This window comes from Pseudochaenichthys georgianus, chromosome 12 (assembly GCF_902827115.2).
Source record: "Pseudochaenichthys georgianus chromosome 12, fPseGeo1.2, whole genome shotgun sequence".
Lineage (NCBI taxonomy): Eukaryota > Metazoa > Chordata > Actinopteri > Perciformes > Channichthyidae > Pseudochaenichthys > Pseudochaenichthys georgianus.
The window spans coordinates 19,871,546-19,891,644 of record NC_047514.1 but is presented as its reverse complement, the minus strand read 5'-3'; the positions used below and the strand labels follow the sequence as shown (position 1 = coordinate 19,891,644).

At 40.8% G+C, this 20,099-nt stretch overlaps 1 protein-coding gene and 1 long non-coding RNA gene across 5 annotated transcripts; one reads left to right on the top strand and one right to left on the bottom strand.

Annotated features, from left to right (window-relative positions):
* Positions 1–1,990: 1,990 nt before the first annotated feature.
* On the top strand, positions 1,991–3,212 carry LOC117456250 (uncharacterized). The gene is made up of 2 exons (XR_004553226.1): positions 1,991–2,175; positions 2,654–3,212. It is a non-coding gene; the product is annotated as an uncharacterized lncRNA (long non-coding RNA).
* Positions 3,213–3,438: 226 nt separating this feature from the next.
* On the bottom strand, positions 3,439–15,915 carry alpk2 (alpha-kinase 2). Of its 4 annotated transcripts, XM_034096058.1 has the most exons (12): positions 15,841–15,915; positions 12,556–13,732; positions 11,726–12,465; positions 8,914–10,372; positions 8,689–8,836; positions 6,140–6,267; positions 6,002–6,046; positions 5,610–5,908; positions 5,063–5,151; positions 4,736–4,953; positions 4,258–4,306; positions 3,439–4,170 (listed from the first exon to the last, which is right to left on the bottom strand). In XM_034096058.1, exons 2-12 carry the CDS (start codon positions 13,511–13,513, stop codon positions 3,963–3,965), a joined length of 4,341 nt encoding a protein of 1,446 aa, XP_033951949.1. In that variant the 5' UTR covers positions 13,514–13,732; positions 15,841–15,915; the 3' UTR covers positions 3,439–3,962. The 4 variants fall into 4 exon arrangements, with proteins under 4 accessions (XP_033951949.1, XP_033951948.1, XP_033951950.1 ...); XM_034096057.1 differs by having other exon boundaries at positions 11,726–13,732; XM_034096059.1 differs by lacking the exon at positions 8,689–8,836 and having other exon boundaries at positions 6,140–6,262; positions 11,726–13,732.
* Positions 15,916–20,099: the final 4,184 nt, after the last annotated feature.

Sequence of the window (20,099 nt, the reverse complement as noted above, 5' to 3'; positions counted from 1 at the left end):
GTTACAGTACATTAAAATTACACATAAAGAACGTTATATATTGAAGCACATGCTTACACACCGAGTAAAACAGGTCATGAGTGAAGCTATAGCAAATCTCCCAGTCCATTATTATGTTAGATTTCAAATGCAGATGTTTTGTAAACTGTTGTATGTGGTCTTGCATTGCGCAAATTTCATCGTTGGTCCAAAGCCTGACATAGATTAATGAACAACCGGTTTAAAAGGTTACATTGATCTGTTTAACTTAATGTTTTTAAGTAAAATATCATTTGTATTTATGTGCACTGCATTTTATATTGAGGCAATCCAAAAGTAACACAAAGTACAGGCAACTATTAATTGTAACATGAGCATTTTGTAAATAAGAATGCTAAATAAAATACTAAAATGTTTACTTGCTAGGTCATTCATTCTGATCAGACGAAAAGTTAGTATTATATTATGTGCACAAGTCTAATTAGAAACAATACAACTTGCAAGATGAATTTTTATAAAAAGTAAAACTTAAAAAGTACATTTATAAAGATCTGACATTTATTTTAAATCATTTCTGATTTATATCTTTACAGAAATGTGCTACTTCAAGTGTGCCATTTGTCAAATTAATAATCTGCTTTACAACAAAAGGTTATTTTCATAGAAAAAAAAAAAAAATCTAACATGGACCTTTGCTGCTGCTTAAGGACATTATTTGATTTTGTTTTTGCATTCAGAGCACCTGTCTTTAGAACTAAAGTGTGTGTGTGTGCGCACGTGGTGTGGTGAAGGGACCTCCGTTCATTCACACAGCCAATCTAAGAGTTATCAGCTCCAAGGACAAGCAAATAAAAGCCCCCCCGCCTGTCTGGGGACATTTTATCAAGCCCTGCTCCCCTCAATCTGGTCACAAACAAAGCAAGGGCCAACTCTCTTCAGATCCTCCTTCCAAAGCATTCCAGCGGCTTGAAAAATAAAGTCACAAAGTGCAGGTGAGAGTTAATAAGGTAAATCAGAAGAGGTCCAAAAGCATTTAGTTAGTTTCCTATAAAAAGATAATACAGTCCAACAGGCCTCTGAAATCCTAAAACAACAGTGGATGCTAATAAATAAAAAGAATGATTGACCACGATTATTTTATCAACTCTAATTGTGTTCCTCACATGTGGGCAAAAAGGCAATTTGTTCATAACAATCAACACAAATATTAAAAGACTTGCCTTATTGTTACTTCTAAACACCTTTAACACGTATCTAACATAATCATTTTAACATACCTGACCAGTATTGCATATACAAATACATTTTAAAATGCGCTACAGCTGAATAGGGTCAAAACATGTACCTCCCCAGTTAAATTGCACCGTTGTTTGCACTGCAAGGTTTATGATAAATGTACAAAAGACATTTCTTCAAACGTGCTAGTTGCTATTTCTGTAAAGCTTCACAGACTAAGGGTGAAACTGTTTGACACTGGCATCTTCAGAAGCCCCCTCAGTTGGGAATCCCTGATGTATTGTTCAGGTTCAGTGTGAAGAGAAGCTATTTCATAATATGCCTTAAGTGACAGCTTTTATTATGCAATGGATCTTAGGGGACATATCACTTCCTACAAAGTATCTATTAACTATTTTTCATCCATTAACTACAAAGAATCTGTTTCCTTTCTTTAACATGTACATGAAATAAATGGAGGTGGGTTGACTTGACTCTTTGATGCTTTGCTTTTTGCTTTTACTTTGAGACGGGCTAATTGTAGCCCAAAGTCTGGACTCAGGTTGTGAACCTCTCCTCCACGTTCTCCTGGCAGGAACCGTCGGCTCGTGACTTTCAGAGAAACCTTTGGTGTTCAGGCCCAGTTTTTGTTGGTCTCCCCCTCCTCCACCCCTCACCCTCTACCTCTGGTCAGGGTCGATCGATACTTCCCCTGTAGCTTATCACTTATGTGGAACTGGCTGTTTGTCCAAACCCTGCTCTGTCTATATAAAGACTTGGAACGGGACAGCACCAAACCAAAATGCACCACATATCATGAACCTGCAGCTCCGGACGCACCAGTGGACTTTTAACCGTTTGGAAGAGACACACAGATCTCTACTGCGAGGGGAAGGAGCAGAGAGGAGAGGAGCTGGAGGATGAGGAGCAGGAGAGTCGCCAGATGAATCCTGGACAGAGGATCCACTTTATAAACTTGAGGTGAGAGTGTCTTTGAGTACTTTAAAAAAAAACAATTCTATCAATAAAATGTATCATTTCTGGTTGTTCTGCAATCTATATGGAGCCTTTATTAATGGTTTTAACTCAGTTGTATTGGTTAAGACGAAACTACGGTGTCATTTTCAGCTCAAAATGTTATAAAGTTAAAAGAAGAAACGATACAGACGTATTAAATCCATTGTGACGTGCAGTTTGAAGGATCTGAGGTAGAAAGAAAATGGCACAGGTGGTATTTTAGTGTTTCTCACACACTTTGAATGCAAACAGCTGCAGTCATCCCCACAATCGGTAAAAAAAGACTTGGACATTTCGGATAAGCCTTGTGTATTTACTTAATCAATGAGTACAACATTACAGTAGATTTGTGTAAAACCAAGTGTCATTTGACATAATCCTTGTTTTTTTCACTTTAACTCTCGATTCCACAAATAACGTGTTCTTCCTCTTCTGTCCCCAGATCACCCGCCTACCCGTTTGTATTAACAACCCCTCCGTGTGCAGTATCTTCAGTGCACGCTTTCCTCCAGAGCTGTGGAGTGTGACAATGGTGTTTGTGTCCTGTGAATCAAACGCCATTATCACACTAAATAGCTCCAGTGTGAAACAGACCTCATGATAGTCCTCGGTTTCCTGGTGTCCACCTTTTTGTTTGTCTTGTGTCTCCTGCATTAGCTGTTATAGTTTCCTCATCACATTTGGCTGACGATGTTATCCAAAGTGATTACAATGAATGCAAAAACCATTGAGATTCCAGCTCCGAACAACAAGGAGATATATTCACAGTCATACCTTTGTGAGTGCTGGTGAATTGGGTACAAGGCCTAAGCGAACTCTTTAAAGTGCTTTTATTTTTAAAGAGTTCTTGCTGTACAGCCTGAAACACATGGGGACACACTACACCAGCCTGTGCATGACGTTGAGCCTCTGTGTGACCCACTGACTTTGTGTGCGAGGTGCTAACTTGCTGTTAGAGACGTCTCCTGTGAGGATCAATAAAAATAGACGTGCCATTTGTTTTCATGCTGCCGCCATTCCTTGTGTTGTGTCAACCTTAACAAAAGAAAAACTGTTATGATATAAGTACTTATATAAAAGTGCCTGTTAATATATATTGATAGACAAAGAAACACCTTCAAACCCAGCCCAATGTTCAATTACAAGCAGGCATGTGCATACAGTGTCAACAACTGATCTTTTAAAACCCGAAATGTGATTTGATCATTAAAGAAGAAAATTAGAAAGCATTGTCAACCAGTAACATGTCTTTAATAAAACAGATATATTGTGTGCTTACATATAAGTTCATTAATTTAATGAACTAATAGTTTGAAAACATCACCAAAGTAGAAAAACAAGAAGAATCATTGCACCTCAAAAATAAAGCAATCTCTAAGACGTCACAGTTTTCAACACAAACTCAACGTTAGCATCGTTTTCAAGTGTTTGTTACATTTGTCACAGTTTTCCATGACATAAAGTGTCCTCCAATGGATTATAAATACACTCTGAAACATCTCATTTAAATAAAATATATCTCTCAAATGTTCAACACGAGATGAAGAAAATAAAAACTCTTGTGAAACAACAGCTGCCGGTTGTATAACGAGTGAAAAACATCTGTTTTCTCCGTCGTCCGCAGCTCAGAATGACAGAGCCCTTTCTGTTATATATGTACAGGCCAATCTCTGCATGACTGGAGGAGCAGATCACATACAACCTAAGCTAGTCAATAGAATACTGAAACATAGTCCAAGGTTATCCCACTACTATGACTTCCCCTTCACTGTCGGCCCAAAGCTTTTCTTCTTGGGAGCAGCGGGGGGCGGGGCTCTGGCTTTGGGGGCGGGTGCAGCCTTTCTGGGTTTGGGCTGCAGGGATTTGAGGCCCAGTAACTCACAGTACATGTTGCACAGGTGCAAAGCTTTGAACTGGTCAATGAAGGAAGTGGCACAGTTTCCTTTGAAGCCCTTGTATCTAAAAAAGAAATAATAATGTATTAATACATCTGTTTGCATGCAACAGGAAACATGCTTTAGTATTGCTCTCAAAAGAAATACTCACCCTTTCTTACAGGTGGCTATTCCCACATCAGTAAGCCTCATTCCTACTCCTGGAAACAAGAGACATTATGATCTTTAGTTCAAATCAAATCCAATCAAACTTTATTTATAAGCCGTTTTCATACACACATACACAGAGTGATACAAAAAACACTGACTACCCTTTCCCAGGTTGTAACCAGAGCAACACACACTGTAGCTTTGTGTTACAAAATAAAACGTTATCACAAGACTGAATGCAACAATAAATTAAGAGTAACAAGAATAAAGAAAAATGAATAAGAAAAGAAAAAAAAGAATACAAATAAGATTAAAAAGGAATAAAATAAGAATACAAATAAAATAAGAATAGAATACGAGTAAAATAAGGAATAAATACAATTAAATTCAAAGCCTATATATTGTATGAATTATAAGTTAAAGCAGAATAATTTGCAGATAAAAACAACGTGTGTATTAGTATACATTTCAACCCGTACCTTGCATGTCAGTGACCAGCAGGTTGCCGTCAGTCTTGTGGTAGACCCAGTGCTGGAAAGCACAACACTTCTGTCCCGGCTCCGAGTCGCGCCTCTTCAGGTTGATCTCCTTCCCGTCCTTCACTGAATACTTCACAAAGTCCCCAATCAGCTCCTGCTCCAGCGTGGCGTACGGGACGTCGTTGGACGGGCGGTGAACCAGGTAGATGGGAATAATCCTGGTGGAAGCAAAGAACAAAATGCATTGAGCTCTGAGTATTTTACATTATCTTAAAGCTCAGACCTGTGTTTTGCATTCACTCTACAGATCGCTGTTGTGTGACTCACTCTGGGACCGCTCCGAAGGCCTTCACAGACTCCGCTGCAGTTGTGTACGCCTTGATGTACTCTCTTGCTGTGTTCTGGACATGGCACTCCTACAGGGCAAACGCTCACATTACAAAACAATATCTTTCTGTATTATAGGGCAAACATGTCAGCAAGCAATACTTTGAATAGACTAGTAATCAAATACACGTAAACATCTTTAAGGTATTTTAACACACAATGGGATAATAAACATATCAATATAAAGCCACGTACCTCACATACACATTATGTATATTTTGGTGGCACTAATTATCGTATTTTCATTGAAAATTCACGTAAAAAAGTGGCACCTTATAAGCATGTTCAAGTTACAGTAGGAATGCATTTGAGTCATAAATGTTATTCGACGTGATATAAATGTCAACTTCTTAATGAGAATGTTTTGATATTAATTGAAAATGACAAGCCTAAAAACATTTTCATAAAGTGTTTTCTTTCAGAAGCATTTCTAAGGTATTTATGTAAATATATGTTTACAGTATATGCACTTTATTTCATTCCCTACCTCTACAGCCAAGGTGAAGTTCTTCTGAACGAGCTCGTCGTTGTTCTTGGTCCCGTAGCTGATGGAGTTGTGTACTTTGAGCACACAGCAGTGTCCTGGTAGTAAGAGGGGTATCTGCCCCGCCTGCATCTTGGTCCGGAAAGCCCGGCGGTGCATCCCCTCCCCAAAGTGAACCTTTTCAGTGATGATGCTGGCAGGCTGGTTCTCTCCAAAACACTGGTCAGATAGGAAATCCTCTTTGAAAATCAGCCTGGAGCACTGGATATCCTCCTCTTCACTCCCAACCTCCACAGGGGCAGCTAATACAAAATACAAATATGTCAGCGGTTGTCCATCAAAGTCCACACAAATACCCAAATGTGTAAAGAAAGAAACCTTTTTCCAAAACTCACATAAGATGGTCTTTGGAGATGGAGGGATGACAATCTCACTGAGCACTACAAATATAAAAGAAAATACAACTTTTGTAAATGGGGGTGGATACACAATGATTTTCTAAATTGTTGATGAGGTTAAATCAATATGTATACCTTCATATGTGAGCACGTAGTCCAGGGAGGCCGATCCATGTAAACTGGTGATCTGACACTGGTACTTGCCCAGGTCTTTCTGAGAAGCGTTGCAGATGTTCACAGACACTCTGCTCTCGTCCCCTGCACTTCAAAAAAGGTACAGTGTTACAAAATGCCCCACACAAAACCACTGATTTCTGACCCTGTGGAATTGCAAAAAAAACCTAATATCAAATGTGGGTTCACTGTGACATTCACATGAACTATATACATGATGGCAATCCAGGATCTATATGGCAACACGTTAGAATAGTGTCAGCTGATCATAGCGGCTTTGGTTGCTCCTATTCTCGATTGCTAGAGTATGATGCGAGTGAAGGTAGCTGTCGTTGCCCTGGGATTTGGTTTTTAGTCTGTTACCTGTTTTATTACGTGGCATGTTTAGTTTTACTTCCTGCCTTTGTCTTTTTCCCGCCTGTTTCCCCCCACACCTGCATTTCATCAGTTGATGAGGCCTTCTGTTTGTTCCTTCAATCAGTTACTTCAGGTTTGGTAGGTTTGTTATCCCAGTGTTTAGCATTCCTTATGTTGGTTTTACTGCTGTACTCTGCCAGTTTTCTGAACTTCAGACTGTCAGTCTTTTTTCGTTATCAAATCATTTAAACTCCCCCTGCTCTTCTTCTCCCTTGTCCTCTGTGACGTATAGATAAATGTATACCTATTTTGAAGGTATGGGTTACACAATAGTTGCTACTGATTCAGAGAGAGCAACATGTCAAACATTACTTTAGAATTGCAGGAAATGTATTGTATATTGCTTTTTTAAACTGTAGTGTGTGCTCATGTGTTTCATTGTTGGTGACTGTCTTATATGATTAGTGAAAGGCAGGTTTTCCTACAAATCAATCCTCACATTTTTTATATTAAATATCTAGGTTTATTCTTTTCTAAAATTACATTGTTCTGTTTTCTGTAACAATACACTTAAGTAAAAAACATCGGTACCACTTTACAATAAGACTACCATTACAAAGGGTTTACGAATAGTTTGTAATTAATTAATTAATTAGGTTGTGAACACTTTATAAATCATTAATAAGCTTTTATAAGACATGAGATAAACAGGGCGACTGTGACCAGTTGCTTGCCAAATAGTGAGCCCACATTTATCTGTACTGCTAAGTCAATTGGCTACTTAGCTTACTTCGTCTTCTTCATCAGCCAGCATCCTTGGCATCTGTTCTGTTGTTCACAGAGTTGATTCTCGCTAAGTAGCCAATATAAGGCATAGTCACCTTGCCAAATAGTGAGCCTGTGTTGATGTATGATCTATGTTAGAACTGGTTCTTAATGATTAATAAAGTGTTTTCAACCTAATTCATAACCTAATTATAAACCCTTTATGAATCCTTTATAAGGGTAGTCTTATTGTAAAGTGGTACCAAAACATCTTATTGATATTTCTCTTGTCATGTCTCATTGGCATTGCATTTGATATTGAGACAAGCCAAAGGTAACTTAAAGGTCACCTATTATGCAAAATCCACCTTTTCATGTCTTTTATTCATCAACATGTGTCCCCTCTGTGTTAAGAGATTCTGAACGTTTCAGAAAAAAAGATTCTCTCTCTTTTTCTCCTGATCCATTTATAAAAACCTGTCTGAAAATGAGCTAATCAGATTTTGGCCACTTTATGATGTCATAACAATTTCTTGGCTTGTGTAACCATTAGCCAATCACCAACCAAGGTAACCCCCCCCCCCCCATTACCACCTGAATCTCCTCCGAGAGCACCATTGTATTCTTTTAATCAAATATCTCTCAGAGGAGCGTGGGGAGGGGCTCCTTATTTTCATCTAAAGTAACAGACAGAGAATCAGCACTTTTGAAAAGGGCTGAAACAGAGGGGATTATGGGTAATGCTGCAATGCATGATCTGTTTGGTGTTTGGAGCCAAACACTTCAGAGACATGTTATATATATATATATCCGAGACCTATAATATATTGATGAAAGATAGTATATTGGGGGACTTTTAAAGTAACTATTAGATGTAACAGCATAAAGTAACCCTCCCAACCCAGGTTGGCTACTGACTGCTTTGCAAAGATTTAGAGAAAGCAAAATGTAAAACCTTACTTTATAATTGCAAAGTATTAGTACAGTATTGCAAAATTGCTTTTCCCTTTTAGCGTTCTGATAGAAAATGTTACCCTCTTGCCTAGATCCTGCTTCCATATGCAAATATCTATTTTAAGTGATTTTGCTCAGAGTAATGAATATTTAGTTTTGTGGAAGAAGCACAAAGGCAAACCTGAGTACCAATAAAGTTCAAGAAATTAAAACATTTAGTATATAGCTAGTGTCAATGAAGGACTGGAATACATTTCTAATAGGCTATGGGTGTGGCATCACTTAAATGAAAGAAAACATAGTATTGCTAGTTGCAAAATATACTTTCATTATTAAGTATGTGGTACTTGTAGGGGATTATAGTTATCTGGAGTGTTTAAAAGTTGAGATATGTGTACAAATGAACCTATTTTAACTTAAACCTCTGTAAATACCTTCTCTTGCTCTCAGACAGGACAGTGTCGCCTCTGCTCCAGGTGACAGTGTGGTTGGAGAAAACCGCCGCAAACTGACACCACAGGCACAGAGTCTGGGGGTCTCCGCTCAGCGACACTGCCTGGATGGGCTGTACCACTTTAATGTCTGCATATGTAGACAAATCATTAGTAATAGGATGTTTTTACTAACGTGAGATGCATAGTTTGATGTGTATCCCTTACCTTCTTTAGCTGGGATTTTCTGTTTGACCACTTCACTGTACGCCTTCTTGCGAGTCGCTCCAGCATCCGCCTTGGTTTCCTCTGCCTTTGCCAGAATGGAAATGTCTGGCTTTGGTAGTTTAGAGTCCAAACCACTGACAATCTTTACACATTTGTTCTCTGACAGCCGACGTTTTTTAATGATATCATCGTTCAGAGTACTGGTAAAGTTCTTGGGCTTGTCTTTATGATCTTCACGATGCAGAAGTGGTTCTCCATAGGAAGCTTTAGCTTTGGCTTCTGCTTTCTGGGACTTTTTCTCCTCCGACTGATCACTGTCATTTTCAGTTTTCCAAGTTTTACCACCCGGCTTGGCCTCAAACATATCAATCCTTCCCTTTGCAGTCTTTGGTTTTGCGCCATTGTCCACCTCAACCAGAGGCTCCGCTACACTTTTCACTCCCGTTGCATTCAGAGCGTGTTTCTTTTTCTTCTTGCCATGTGGTTTGTTTGGAGCTTTCTCAGCTTCTACAACAGCTTCAATCACCAGTTTATCCTCCTTTTCCTCAGGCCCGACTTCAATGTTCTCACTAATGTGATTTTCCTCAGAAAGAGGACGAGTTTCCTGCTGGGGGGAAACGTGATGAGATAAATGATCCTGTTGCTTTGTAGCTTGGACACCATAATGATGGCCAGCTGTTTTGTCCTTCTTGGAGCGGGCTCTGCTCTCTGAGGTCCACTTGTGGGTTTTATGCGGCATAGTTCCAGCTGTTTTCTGACTTAACTCAGACGGTATGGCTTTGGCGATGGGTTTTACAGCCCAGGGGACAAATGGGTCATTTAAATCTAAAGTGATGAATGCAATGCGGTTCCTCTGTGACACGATGAAATGATCTGCAGGGACATCAGCCAAGTGACAAAGTTCGTTACTGAGGTCATTAATCTCCTCAAGTATTGTTTTTCTCGCAGTGACAAAGTCCGGTTGTTTCTTTGTTGAAGATTTCTCTGCAGACTTTGTTGTATTTTCCTTTCTATGAATCAACTCGTTACCATCCAAAGAAGTTTTGTCAGTAATCCCATCCAAGGTTGGCCAGAGAATGCAGGGTTGTACGTGACCACAACCGAGGTCTGTGTTGTCATTGAGAGAAGCTTGATCTCCTTCCAAAGTGCAGTTTGTCCGACAGACGAGGGAGGAGCAGATATCAAGAGGGGCTAAGGGCATAATAAACTTGGGACGTCCCCTCTCTTGCTCCACCTGACATGGCCCGTTAAGGTCTGGTAGAGTGTCAGGTCGTTTGGGCACATTTGGCACGCGGGAGTTTGTCAGAGTGTTTTTGGGGGGAAAACGAAGATCTGATGAAGGTTCTGTATCTTCTCGAAAGACCTCCGCACAGCTTCTGTTGACTTCCTGCTCGACCACAGAGCCCGGCTGGGAGACGATGTGTTCGTATGTCACTTCACACACTTCATCTCTAAAGGGCTGGCAATGAAAAAACAACAACTATTAATTCAAGAAATAACAAGAAATAGTACATTGTAGACACTAATATTTATTCAATTATCACATGCTTGAGTGAACTGTCATACTGAACTGATAATGGTAATGATTGTATAGACCTTTCAATAACACTCAAGTGTTGGCATGTTATAATATCAAGGCAGATTCTATAGATAGTAGGTTACTTAATCTCTAAAGGGCTGGTAATGAAAAAACAACAATTATTGAAGAAAATGTAGGCAATTTTAGGAAATTGTACACTTATATTTATAAAATGATCATATTCTTCAGTAAAAGTCTGTTACACTGAGGATGTTAAATGATCGACTGGACCTTACAATAACACCAAAGTGTTGGCCGGTTATTATTCAAAGGCAGATTCTATAGATAGTAGGTTACAAAAACATGCCAGAGCATTCAGATCCTTTCTAACACATACCTTTCTATGGAGCCACAAAGCAGACGTTTATGAAACACCATGCTTTTATATCCAATCCCACTGTCCATATGTCCTGTATGCCAACCTAGACTGTCGCTGTTATAGACAAGAGCTCCGACTATGCCCTGCACACATAAGCCAATCAAAAGCAGTCTCCTATGCCCACGGACCTCTTGTTGTCCTGATCCTTGGTTTCTAAAGGAGATGCGGTGGGAATGGGTGTGTTAAAGGGTGTACACATAAAGAGAGAGAGAGAGAGAGAGAGAGAGAGAGCAAGGGAGGGTCATGTTTCAGTCCTCAGCTGTGCCTTCCTCTCACCCCTCCACCCCTCCACCCTGACATGCCACGGATGCATGCTATTATCATTGAAATCCAAACTATTATTAGATGCCATTTCAGTCCATCTGAAGTTTTCCTCACATGCACTCCCAGTTTCCTTCAGCACACACAGCTGTCAGTCTTTGAGACGGGAGCCAAAGGACTTATCCAATCACACAGAATTAAGCCAAGACATGCAAGGCGTCACGGGTGTAAAATAGGTGGCTCCCATCCAAAGCAGGGTGACAATACTTGTGAGTGTCATGCATCGATATCACTTTTCAGAACTGCACAACTCCTGACTGGCTATCAATACTCTAGGAATGAAAAGACTGACAAGGACAAAGGTGGGAATGCCTTTTAACGTTGTGGACGTGTTAACAAAGCCCATTACTGATTTATCTGGCGCCAAGCACGACTGATTGTTCTCTCAATCGAGAGGGGTAACTCTTTCCACTGCTCTCTCACTGTCTGCCATATATTACACAAAAAGTGATGTGTGTGGACAGGCGCGTGTGTTTGTTAAATACTTTACGGAAGTGTATGGGACAATACAAGCATACATCTATCTATCTTACCTCTTCAATCATCAGCTCTCCAGGTTTATTTTGTCCCGCCAAATCTGTATCCTCTGTTATATTCAGTACGACCGGATGTTCTTCACTGCTGACAAAAGTGTCCTCAAATCCAAAGTGAGAAAGGTCCAGATACGCAGAATTGGATCCAACGATCACATCTGAACTGTACCCTCCAGGAAAGGCCATGGTAGCACTGGATGATCCCATGGATGAGTGCTGGTTTGTGGGGCATGCAGAGAGCTCAGCCTGGCAGCTCTGGATCTCCTCCGGCTCCTTTTCATCTTGTGAGTTCGCTGTTGAATCACACAAGGATTCAACGCTCTGGGAGTCCTCTCTGTCTCTGAGCTCAGGTCGTGCAGCTTCGCACAAAGAGCTCTGCCCAGAGAGGAAGGAGCTCTCTGGGGTGTTTTGCGCCTCTAGGGGCTGATCCTGGATGCCCATGGTTGCCTGTACTCCTGGCTCTAGACCCTTTCCTTCTTTAAACGTCTCTGTCCTAATATGAGTATTCACCTCTGCTAGTGCCTGTGTTAGAGCATCAATCCCGGCCCCTATTTCTGTAAAAGCGGCTGCAAAGTCCTCTGGTGGAGCTGCGATGATCCCACTCCAGTCTGAGAGTGCACTGGCCCAGCTGTCTATGGATGACCACCGCTCAACTGGTGGCCCCCAACCCCTGGTGTCATCGCTGGACCAGCCAATCCCCTCGCTCCCATCAGGGTTGTAACCTGACACGTTTGTCTCTCCTGGGGGAAAATAAACGTCACTGGTGAGCTCTCCTTGAATAATATGAAGTCCCGTCTGGTCCCACACATCCTTATCTTGTGTATCCTCACCTGTCAGATACTGGCATGCGTCCAGCCACAGCTCGATAGGGCTGTCGCTTCGCCTTGTTTGGTGGGTCGAATCAGAGACCTCTGCTTTTCCTCGCCTCCCATCATTTACCGACATCAAGCCTGCCTCACAGGCATCCACAGCAGGTGGTCTTGACTTTGAATGTTGGCTTACGTCTGACTCATAACCCACCATAGCTCGTTCCTCACTCGAGCCGCTATGACATTGTGTCACCACGTTTTCTGAATCACACACAAGGTCACATGTACCGCAGTCAGGTTCTGCCTTTCCTCCCTCTGTGTCTGAAAATGTCCTTTGTCCTTTGTCTTCAGGACTTTTAATCTCCTGCGGATCTACATCAGGGGTCAGGAGGAACTCTTGTGTGTCACTTTCAAAGATGTAAAGGTCTGACACAGGTGGTAGAGCTGTATCGCTCTCTAAACGATCTGACTCATGTGATAACGACTTTAATAGAAAAGTGGCTCGACAGTGTTCAGAGCTGGAAGGAGGCTCAGTGTCAGATGTCTCCGTCGAACTTTCAGAAGTAGAAGACATGGCCCCAAAAAGCAGAGGTGTACCATTGTCTTGTATTAATGAAAAGGACAGGGCTGGTTCTTTTGAAAAGTGAAACTCTGAAAAAGATTCAGAGAGGGGGGAAATCAAATCATGAGAGAAGTGAGGTAATATTGGTAATACAGGTTCTGATGAACCCAAATAGCTACACACTCTGAAATCATCATCCTTTGGTGCTGAATCAGAGCAAAATGGTAAACACTCGGACATATCAAAGCTGGATGATGGGGGCTCCAAGCAGTCTGAGTTGGGGGTTTTCTCCTGATTGAGACATTTGGAAGTGTTTAATAAAGGCTCGGTTGATTTGACTTTAGGGTCTGAGATATCTAACTCGACCTCGGCCCCTGCCTTTTCTGCGGACAGCATGTTTTCGATAAGACTGTGCATAAGAGAAGGAGCAACTCAAGTCTCAGTTAGACAGTCTGTAAGAGCTGGAAGGGAACATGTTTTCTCATCTGTGCAATGGAGTGACAGGTCCATCTTGTGCTGCTAGATTCCAGATTCCAACTTCAGGCTAAGCCGTGGGACAAATAGCAGGAAGCGTGTTTCTGCTTGGCGTTTCTTGAGACATTTCCTCCCCTTGGTCCAACTGTATTTATTTAGTACCTGCAAAGTGAAGTCAGACAGTCAAATAATCTCTTATCTGAGGCACTTGAGTATAGTTACCTCCTTGATATGAAGCATAAGATAAGATAAGAGGTACTTTATTGATCCCAAATCGGGAAATGTTTGCGTTGCAGCAGCATAACAAAACAACAAAGCAAAACAAGGCATATGAACAATACTAGGATTTAAACATCTCAAAATAGAATTAAAACAGCATTAAAAAGTAGAAAATATACAGTGGAGAGTGAAGATAAAAAATGTATAAACTCTCACAATAAAACACTCTTGAAGGGCTTTAGACACAATACAAAGCAGGCTACTATTTACATTAAGTGTAGGGAATGGAATATTAAATTAAATATAAATATAAAATGTACAGTGTGTCCAGTTATCCAAAGAGAAGCTGGAGCAGAGAGTTCCCTTCCAGCCAGAGGTGATTTGTTATATAGAGTTATTGGAAGTAAGGTCCACTATCTACCTCTATCTATTTATGTTTCAGGAGATATCTCTTTTTTTAAATGGCATGTTGCATCTATTTTGGAGGCTTTTAAAGGGCCCTTGACATACCTTATCAACAGGAAACCTTCCTAGTTGTTGCCCTGTAGCTGATAAAGATGTCCAGTGTGTGTTGTTGTGCTGTTACCAGACCCAGACATTCTTAAATGTATTATAGTTTTACACAACTAAGAGGTAGTAAAACATGTCAGGTTCTTCTGATTTAAGTATTTACTAAACAACTACATTGATGCACACATTTTGCATTATACTCCTAACTTTAAAATGTCTTAAAACGCATTTGAAGAAGTTTATTGTTAAGCAGTTTTCAAGTAAATCTAAAAATCTAAAAATATAGGTAACCAAAATGACATGCAACTGATGAGTAACACTGGGGTTGATTCTTAATAATTCAGCTGGGTTTCATTACATCTGCAATATGTAGAGACTTCATGTGACTGTAAAAGCACATCTGTGTCTAAAGGGCACCCATATTAGATTCACATTGCCCAACCTAATATACGAGCACAAGCCTGATGTGAAGTGTTGAAGGGGGAGGCTTCAAAACATGCACCCTGATATACAAGTTTGCAGGAGGGGAACCGATGACAAACGACACTGGAAAAATACCAGCACATATTCAGCCATGACCTGCATTCGTCACATTCCTGTTGCAGTGAAGGACACCTCGAGCAGGTCTGAAGTGTTTACCAAGGAATACTGATCCTGACTTGACAAACGCCTTGGATAATCTATAAACACATTTCACGCAATGCCCAAGATGCAAATGCATTAAAACATGTCTTAATAATAATGTTATGGATTGTTTTCCTTAAATTAAGCCAATCTGTGTGATATGCCATACACTGATTCCATATTTACCTTTTTAATTATCGTGTGCATACTAATGTCCCAATTCTCTAAGTGGTATCATACTCTCAGAGGCACTTGAAAGGTTTTATATGAATCAGAAATAATTGTTGTTGGCTTGGTTGATTAATGCATTAGATAGGACTTGATCTACTGTATAACAACATCAAAAAACAATAAAGTTGTCAGCGCCTGGGTGACTGAGAGCAAGAACTTGTACAGTAATTCGAAGTCAACTTGGCTCTCTGTGCCAAAATAGATCCGTCCTCAAGCACACAACACGCCCTAAGAGACCACTGCTTCTTTAAAACCTCTGTATGTGAACAACTTGATTGAAAGACTAGACCTCGAGTAAATAAGAAACGCGGTTTTAGAAATCAGAAAACGAGAGGCCTCATAATTCAAGACATTCTCAACACCGAGGGCTACAAATAAGCAGAAAAACAAACAAATATTGTTGAGTAATTTCGATTTTTAATCACTTTAGGGATTCAAATCTGATGCTTCACAAATTGTATGATATGTTTATAATGCAGCCAAGCCGAGTGTGTCAACCTGTCAGCAGTCAGACAACGCAGTGGAATTGACAACATTTACCATTCCAAAAGTAAGACCACAAACACGTGTCTAAGAAGTTACCTAACAGCTGACTCACACATGATGAAAAATATAAATATTACTTGAGGTATTGTAACAGTTGACAGCCTGTGAAGGGGTTTTTCAGCCATGCGTGTAGTACGTACCCTTGTAATAGCCGTGCGGTTGAGGATTCAGACGTGTGTTGCAGGACTTCAGTATGAGTCCAGGCTTGAGCCGGTAGTCTCGGGGTGTGAGTCTATTTTTAAATGTTGTCCCCCGCAAGTACAAAGTTAGATACCTGATATTGCGGACATGTGCCGATCTTGAACATTTAAAACTCAATATCTATTTTTGCAGTGTGATTCAGTGTTGGCCGTCTTTACAGATAAAGATGTTGACTTGTGGTCATTAAAGAAATGTAAGGGAAGTTTTTGGCTCTTGCCAGAGAGAGAAATCATGAGGAACTTTAGGCGAGCACATTGGAGTAATGTTTTGATGAAACGTCAGGCATAATAAGATATCTCATATGCAAGAGGGAAAACAAAAATGTAATGCTTATTTATTCCCGTCTGTCCTTATCAATAGGAAAAAAAACAATCACATCGAGACAACCTGTTGATAATCCATTTAAACACAAGGCAGTTTGTATTAGATATGCAGAATTTTTCAAAATCTAATGGCACATTTCCACTGCAGTTTAAGCGTCCCTAAGCGTCCCTAAGTGTCCCTAAGCGTCCCTAAGCGTCCCTAAGCGTCCCTAAGCGTCCCTAAGCTTCCTCGCTCAGTCCTCGGGCTGCCTCGCTGGCCGTCCGAGGCCGTGGTGCATTTCCATTACAGTTTAGGACCTGGGGTAGCAACGCAGTGTAGGCGGGCATCTGTGCAGAGACATCCTGGAACACTTTCACATTTCGAGTTGTTCCGACGAGCTCCCGCTGGATTTTATCATCCCCAATGAGATGTAGGAACGTCGTCACCTCCTCGGTCGACCACGGTGTGCTTTTCTTTGACGTTGCCATTTTTGTAGCTCCTCCGTTTATAAAAATGCTGTGTATAAAAATGCTGCAAGCTTGCTTCTAGATATATATGCGACGCTAGGGATGATCTCGCGCGCGATCTTGTGACGATTCTCTCTGACCAATCAGCAGTCGAGAGTTTTGACGTCACTAGTTCAGCCCTGGCCCGATAGAACCACGATTTTATGGGGCCGGAAAAAGAGGGGAAAAGTACCCGCTAGCCGGTGCTACGCTATATGGAAAGGCCACCAAAAACTGGCCTGGCCGCTTGAGGACGATTAAGGACGCTCATACGGGGCTACCCGCTGCAGTGGAAATGCGCCATAAGTAATTCAACTTATTTTGCTGACGTTACCTTATAGGCTACATTAGATTTTGTGAGGGAAACATTTAGCAGACTCTTATCAAATTACATGCAACGGGTGAAAAGAAGCAAAGAAGATGAAAAAATAAACAAACAACACAATGAACACAAGCTAATCCCTGATGATAAAAATGGCAGGTCAGTGTGCAATAAATTGAATGGTCCCTTGATTCTCATTTAGCTGGAAAATAATAATGATTATCTTTTGTCTGTATTGAATTAAATGAAACTAGTGCTCTGTTAATTGCCAAGCTGTCATGTCTTTAAGCTAATCAGAAATCTAGATAAAAAAGATGGTTATCTTAGCTTAGCATATTGCCTGGAAACAGGGAAACAGCTGGCTCGAAACGAGAGAAGGAAATCTGCCAAAATGTATTAGGACTGTAATAGTCTAAAAACAATTGTCTAATGTATCATCTTTATATGATAGAATGTAGCTTTTATTGTTTGTTTTCTTACCTTTGGACAGAACCAGGCTAGCTGTTTCCACTTGTTCAGGTCTTGGCGGGTGTACAAGGTGGTTACAGAAGCTAGCTAGCTAACATGTTAGTTGTCAAAAAAACAGTCCAGTAGGCTATTTAATGTAATGGCTTGCTTCAACCACTTTGTAACAAAAGTTAAATCCATTGACTAAACTCTGTGGGTTGATCACACTTTAGTTGATACGTTTTGAGTAAGCTTTTATATTTTGTATACATTTGTGGGGAATAATAGCTCTCAATGACCACCAACTGCTTTACTGCAGCTGTATATTGAACGAACTTTGAAAAAGTAGCAGGCTGTTCAAGAGCTTGGTTACAATTGAACATGTGGCATAATTATTGCCTACATTTGCATACAACTTGGAACATTTACTTTTTGGAGAGTCTGTTTCATTTAATTGTGAGTAATTTTCTGAAGACATATTCATAACATGTTCTCACTTCAAGTAATTTCATCTCATGCTGTTATTATCCAGCTCTCACAACTGTCGGTGCATTATTCCTGCCACAGAGCTCCTACTGTCTTTGACTTTACACCTTGCATGATATCTCTAACTTCTTTTGTTTGGACATTCTTTTTTATTAGTTCCTATAATGTTCCTGCAGGACCATTACACTTTTCTCTGGTCCACTTTCGATGCTTAATTAACAGAAAATTACACTTGAAATGACCACCTGTGGTTCTTGTGGTGATTGCATTTAATAAGCAATAGAGAATATTATTGGACTATTGGTGCATGCTGTGTACACTTCAACATTTTTTGCTTAACACTTTTGAGTTGATCCTTCTGTATTTCAAGATTAATTGTAATGTAGTAACTTTGTAGGTTTTCAGGAACAAATAAAAGTAGATTCATGTGAAAAAGCATTGAAATTAAGCTTTACTGATATTGTGTCACATAAACCGACTAGACATGATTTCAATTTAGTCACCAAGAAGCACTAAAATGTAGCATTTAGTGTGTGTGTGTGTGTGTGTGTGTGTGTGTGTGTGTGTGTGTGTGTGTGTGTGTGTGTGTGTGTGTGTGTGTGTGTGTGTTGCTTCTCAGAAGAAATAGATTTGGGGTCTATGCAAACACTTTATTGGTTAAGATGGCATATTAAAAGTTAGGCAAAAAGTGATAAAGAGATTTATTGAAAAACACAATTTAACTTTCTGTATTCTGTGGCGAGGGGGTCAACAGTGTAAATCTTTAAAAACATGTCATTATGGAAAATAAAGAATGTATATGAGCGCAACAATAATAACAGCCATGCTCAGTATTTCTTTAAGCATAAGCTTACTTTATTTCTCCAAAACAGTATTGTTACAATTTTGAAAGCGTCTCATTACATTACATTACATTGCATTTAGCTGACGCTTTTATCCAAAGCGACTTACAATAAGTGCGTTCGACCAACAAAATACAAACTTGAAGAAAACAGAATCATATAAGTACATCAGGCTTCATAGAGCAAAAACATTTCAAGTGCTACTCAACTGGCTTTAGATAAGCCAGCCCTTTATTAGTATATAAGTGCTTTGTTAATAGTTCTATCGCTCGAAGTGGAGGCGAAAGAGATGAGTTTTCAGTCTGCGCTGGAAGGTGTGTAAGCTATCTGCTGTCCTGATGTCAATGGGGAGCTCATTCCACCATTTTGAAGCCAGGACAGCAAACCCACGTGTTTTTGCTGATGGGAACTTGGGTCCACTTCGCAGCGATGGTGCAGCGAGCCGTTTGGTTGATGCAGAGCGGAGTGCACGTGCTGGGGTGTACGGTTTTAACCATGTCCTGGATGTAGGAAGGGCTAGATCCATTCGCAGCATGGTACGCAAGTACCATTGTCTTGAAGTGGATTCTAGCAGTTATCGGAAGCCAGTGAAGGGAGCGGAGGAGCGGAGTGGTGTGGGAGAATTTAGGAAGGTTGAAGACCAGGCGAGCAGCTGCATTCTGGATGAGCTGCAGAGGTCGGATGGCACATTCAGGTAGACCAGCCAGGAGGGAGTTGCAGTAGTCTAGGCGTGAGGTGACGAGAGCCTGGACCAGAACCTGCGTTGCTTTCTGGGTCAGGTGGGGACGCATCCTCCTGATGTTGTAAAGTGTGTATCTGCAGCAGCGGGTTGTAGCAGCGATGTTTGCAGTGAAGGACAGGTTGTTATCTAGGGTCACACCCAGATTCCTTGCAGTCTGAGTCGGGGAAACAACAGAGGTGCCGATGTTGATTGTTAGGTCAAGAGTGGGACAATCTTTCCCCGGAAGGAAAAGCAGTTCAGTCTTGTCAAGGTTGAGCTTGAGGTGGTGAGCAGACATCCACTGAGAGATGTCAGCTAGACAAGCAGAGATGCGTGCGACGACCTGGGTCTCTGAGCGGGGAAAGGACAGAATTAATTGGGTGTCGTCAGCGTAGCAGTGGTATGAAAAACCATGCGGGCTAATGACTAATCCGAGCGAGTTTGTGTACAAGGAGAAGAGGAGGGGACCAAGAACAGAGCCCTGAGGGACCCCTGTAGTTAATTGACAAGGGTCGGACTCGGACCCTCTCCAAGTAACCCTGTAGGTGCGGTCTTTGAGGTATGAGGTGAG

What these genes read in the sequence shown, in the direction of transcription:
- alpk2 (XM_034096057.1), bottom strand. Translation starts at nt 13,513, where the DNA reads ATGCACAGTCTTATCGAAAACATGCTGTCCGCAGAAAAGGCAGGGGCC. An exon ending in GCCTTCGGAGCGGTCCCAGA is followed by an intron (nt 4,954 to 5,062) that starts GTGAGTCACACA and finishes TGCTTCCACCAG; the next exon opens with GATTATTCCCATCTACCTGG. An exon ending in ATAGCCACCTGTAAGAAAGG is followed by an intron (nt 4,171 to 4,257) that starts GTGAGTATTTCT and finishes TTTCTTTTTTAG; the next exon opens with ATACAAGGGCTTCAAAGGAA.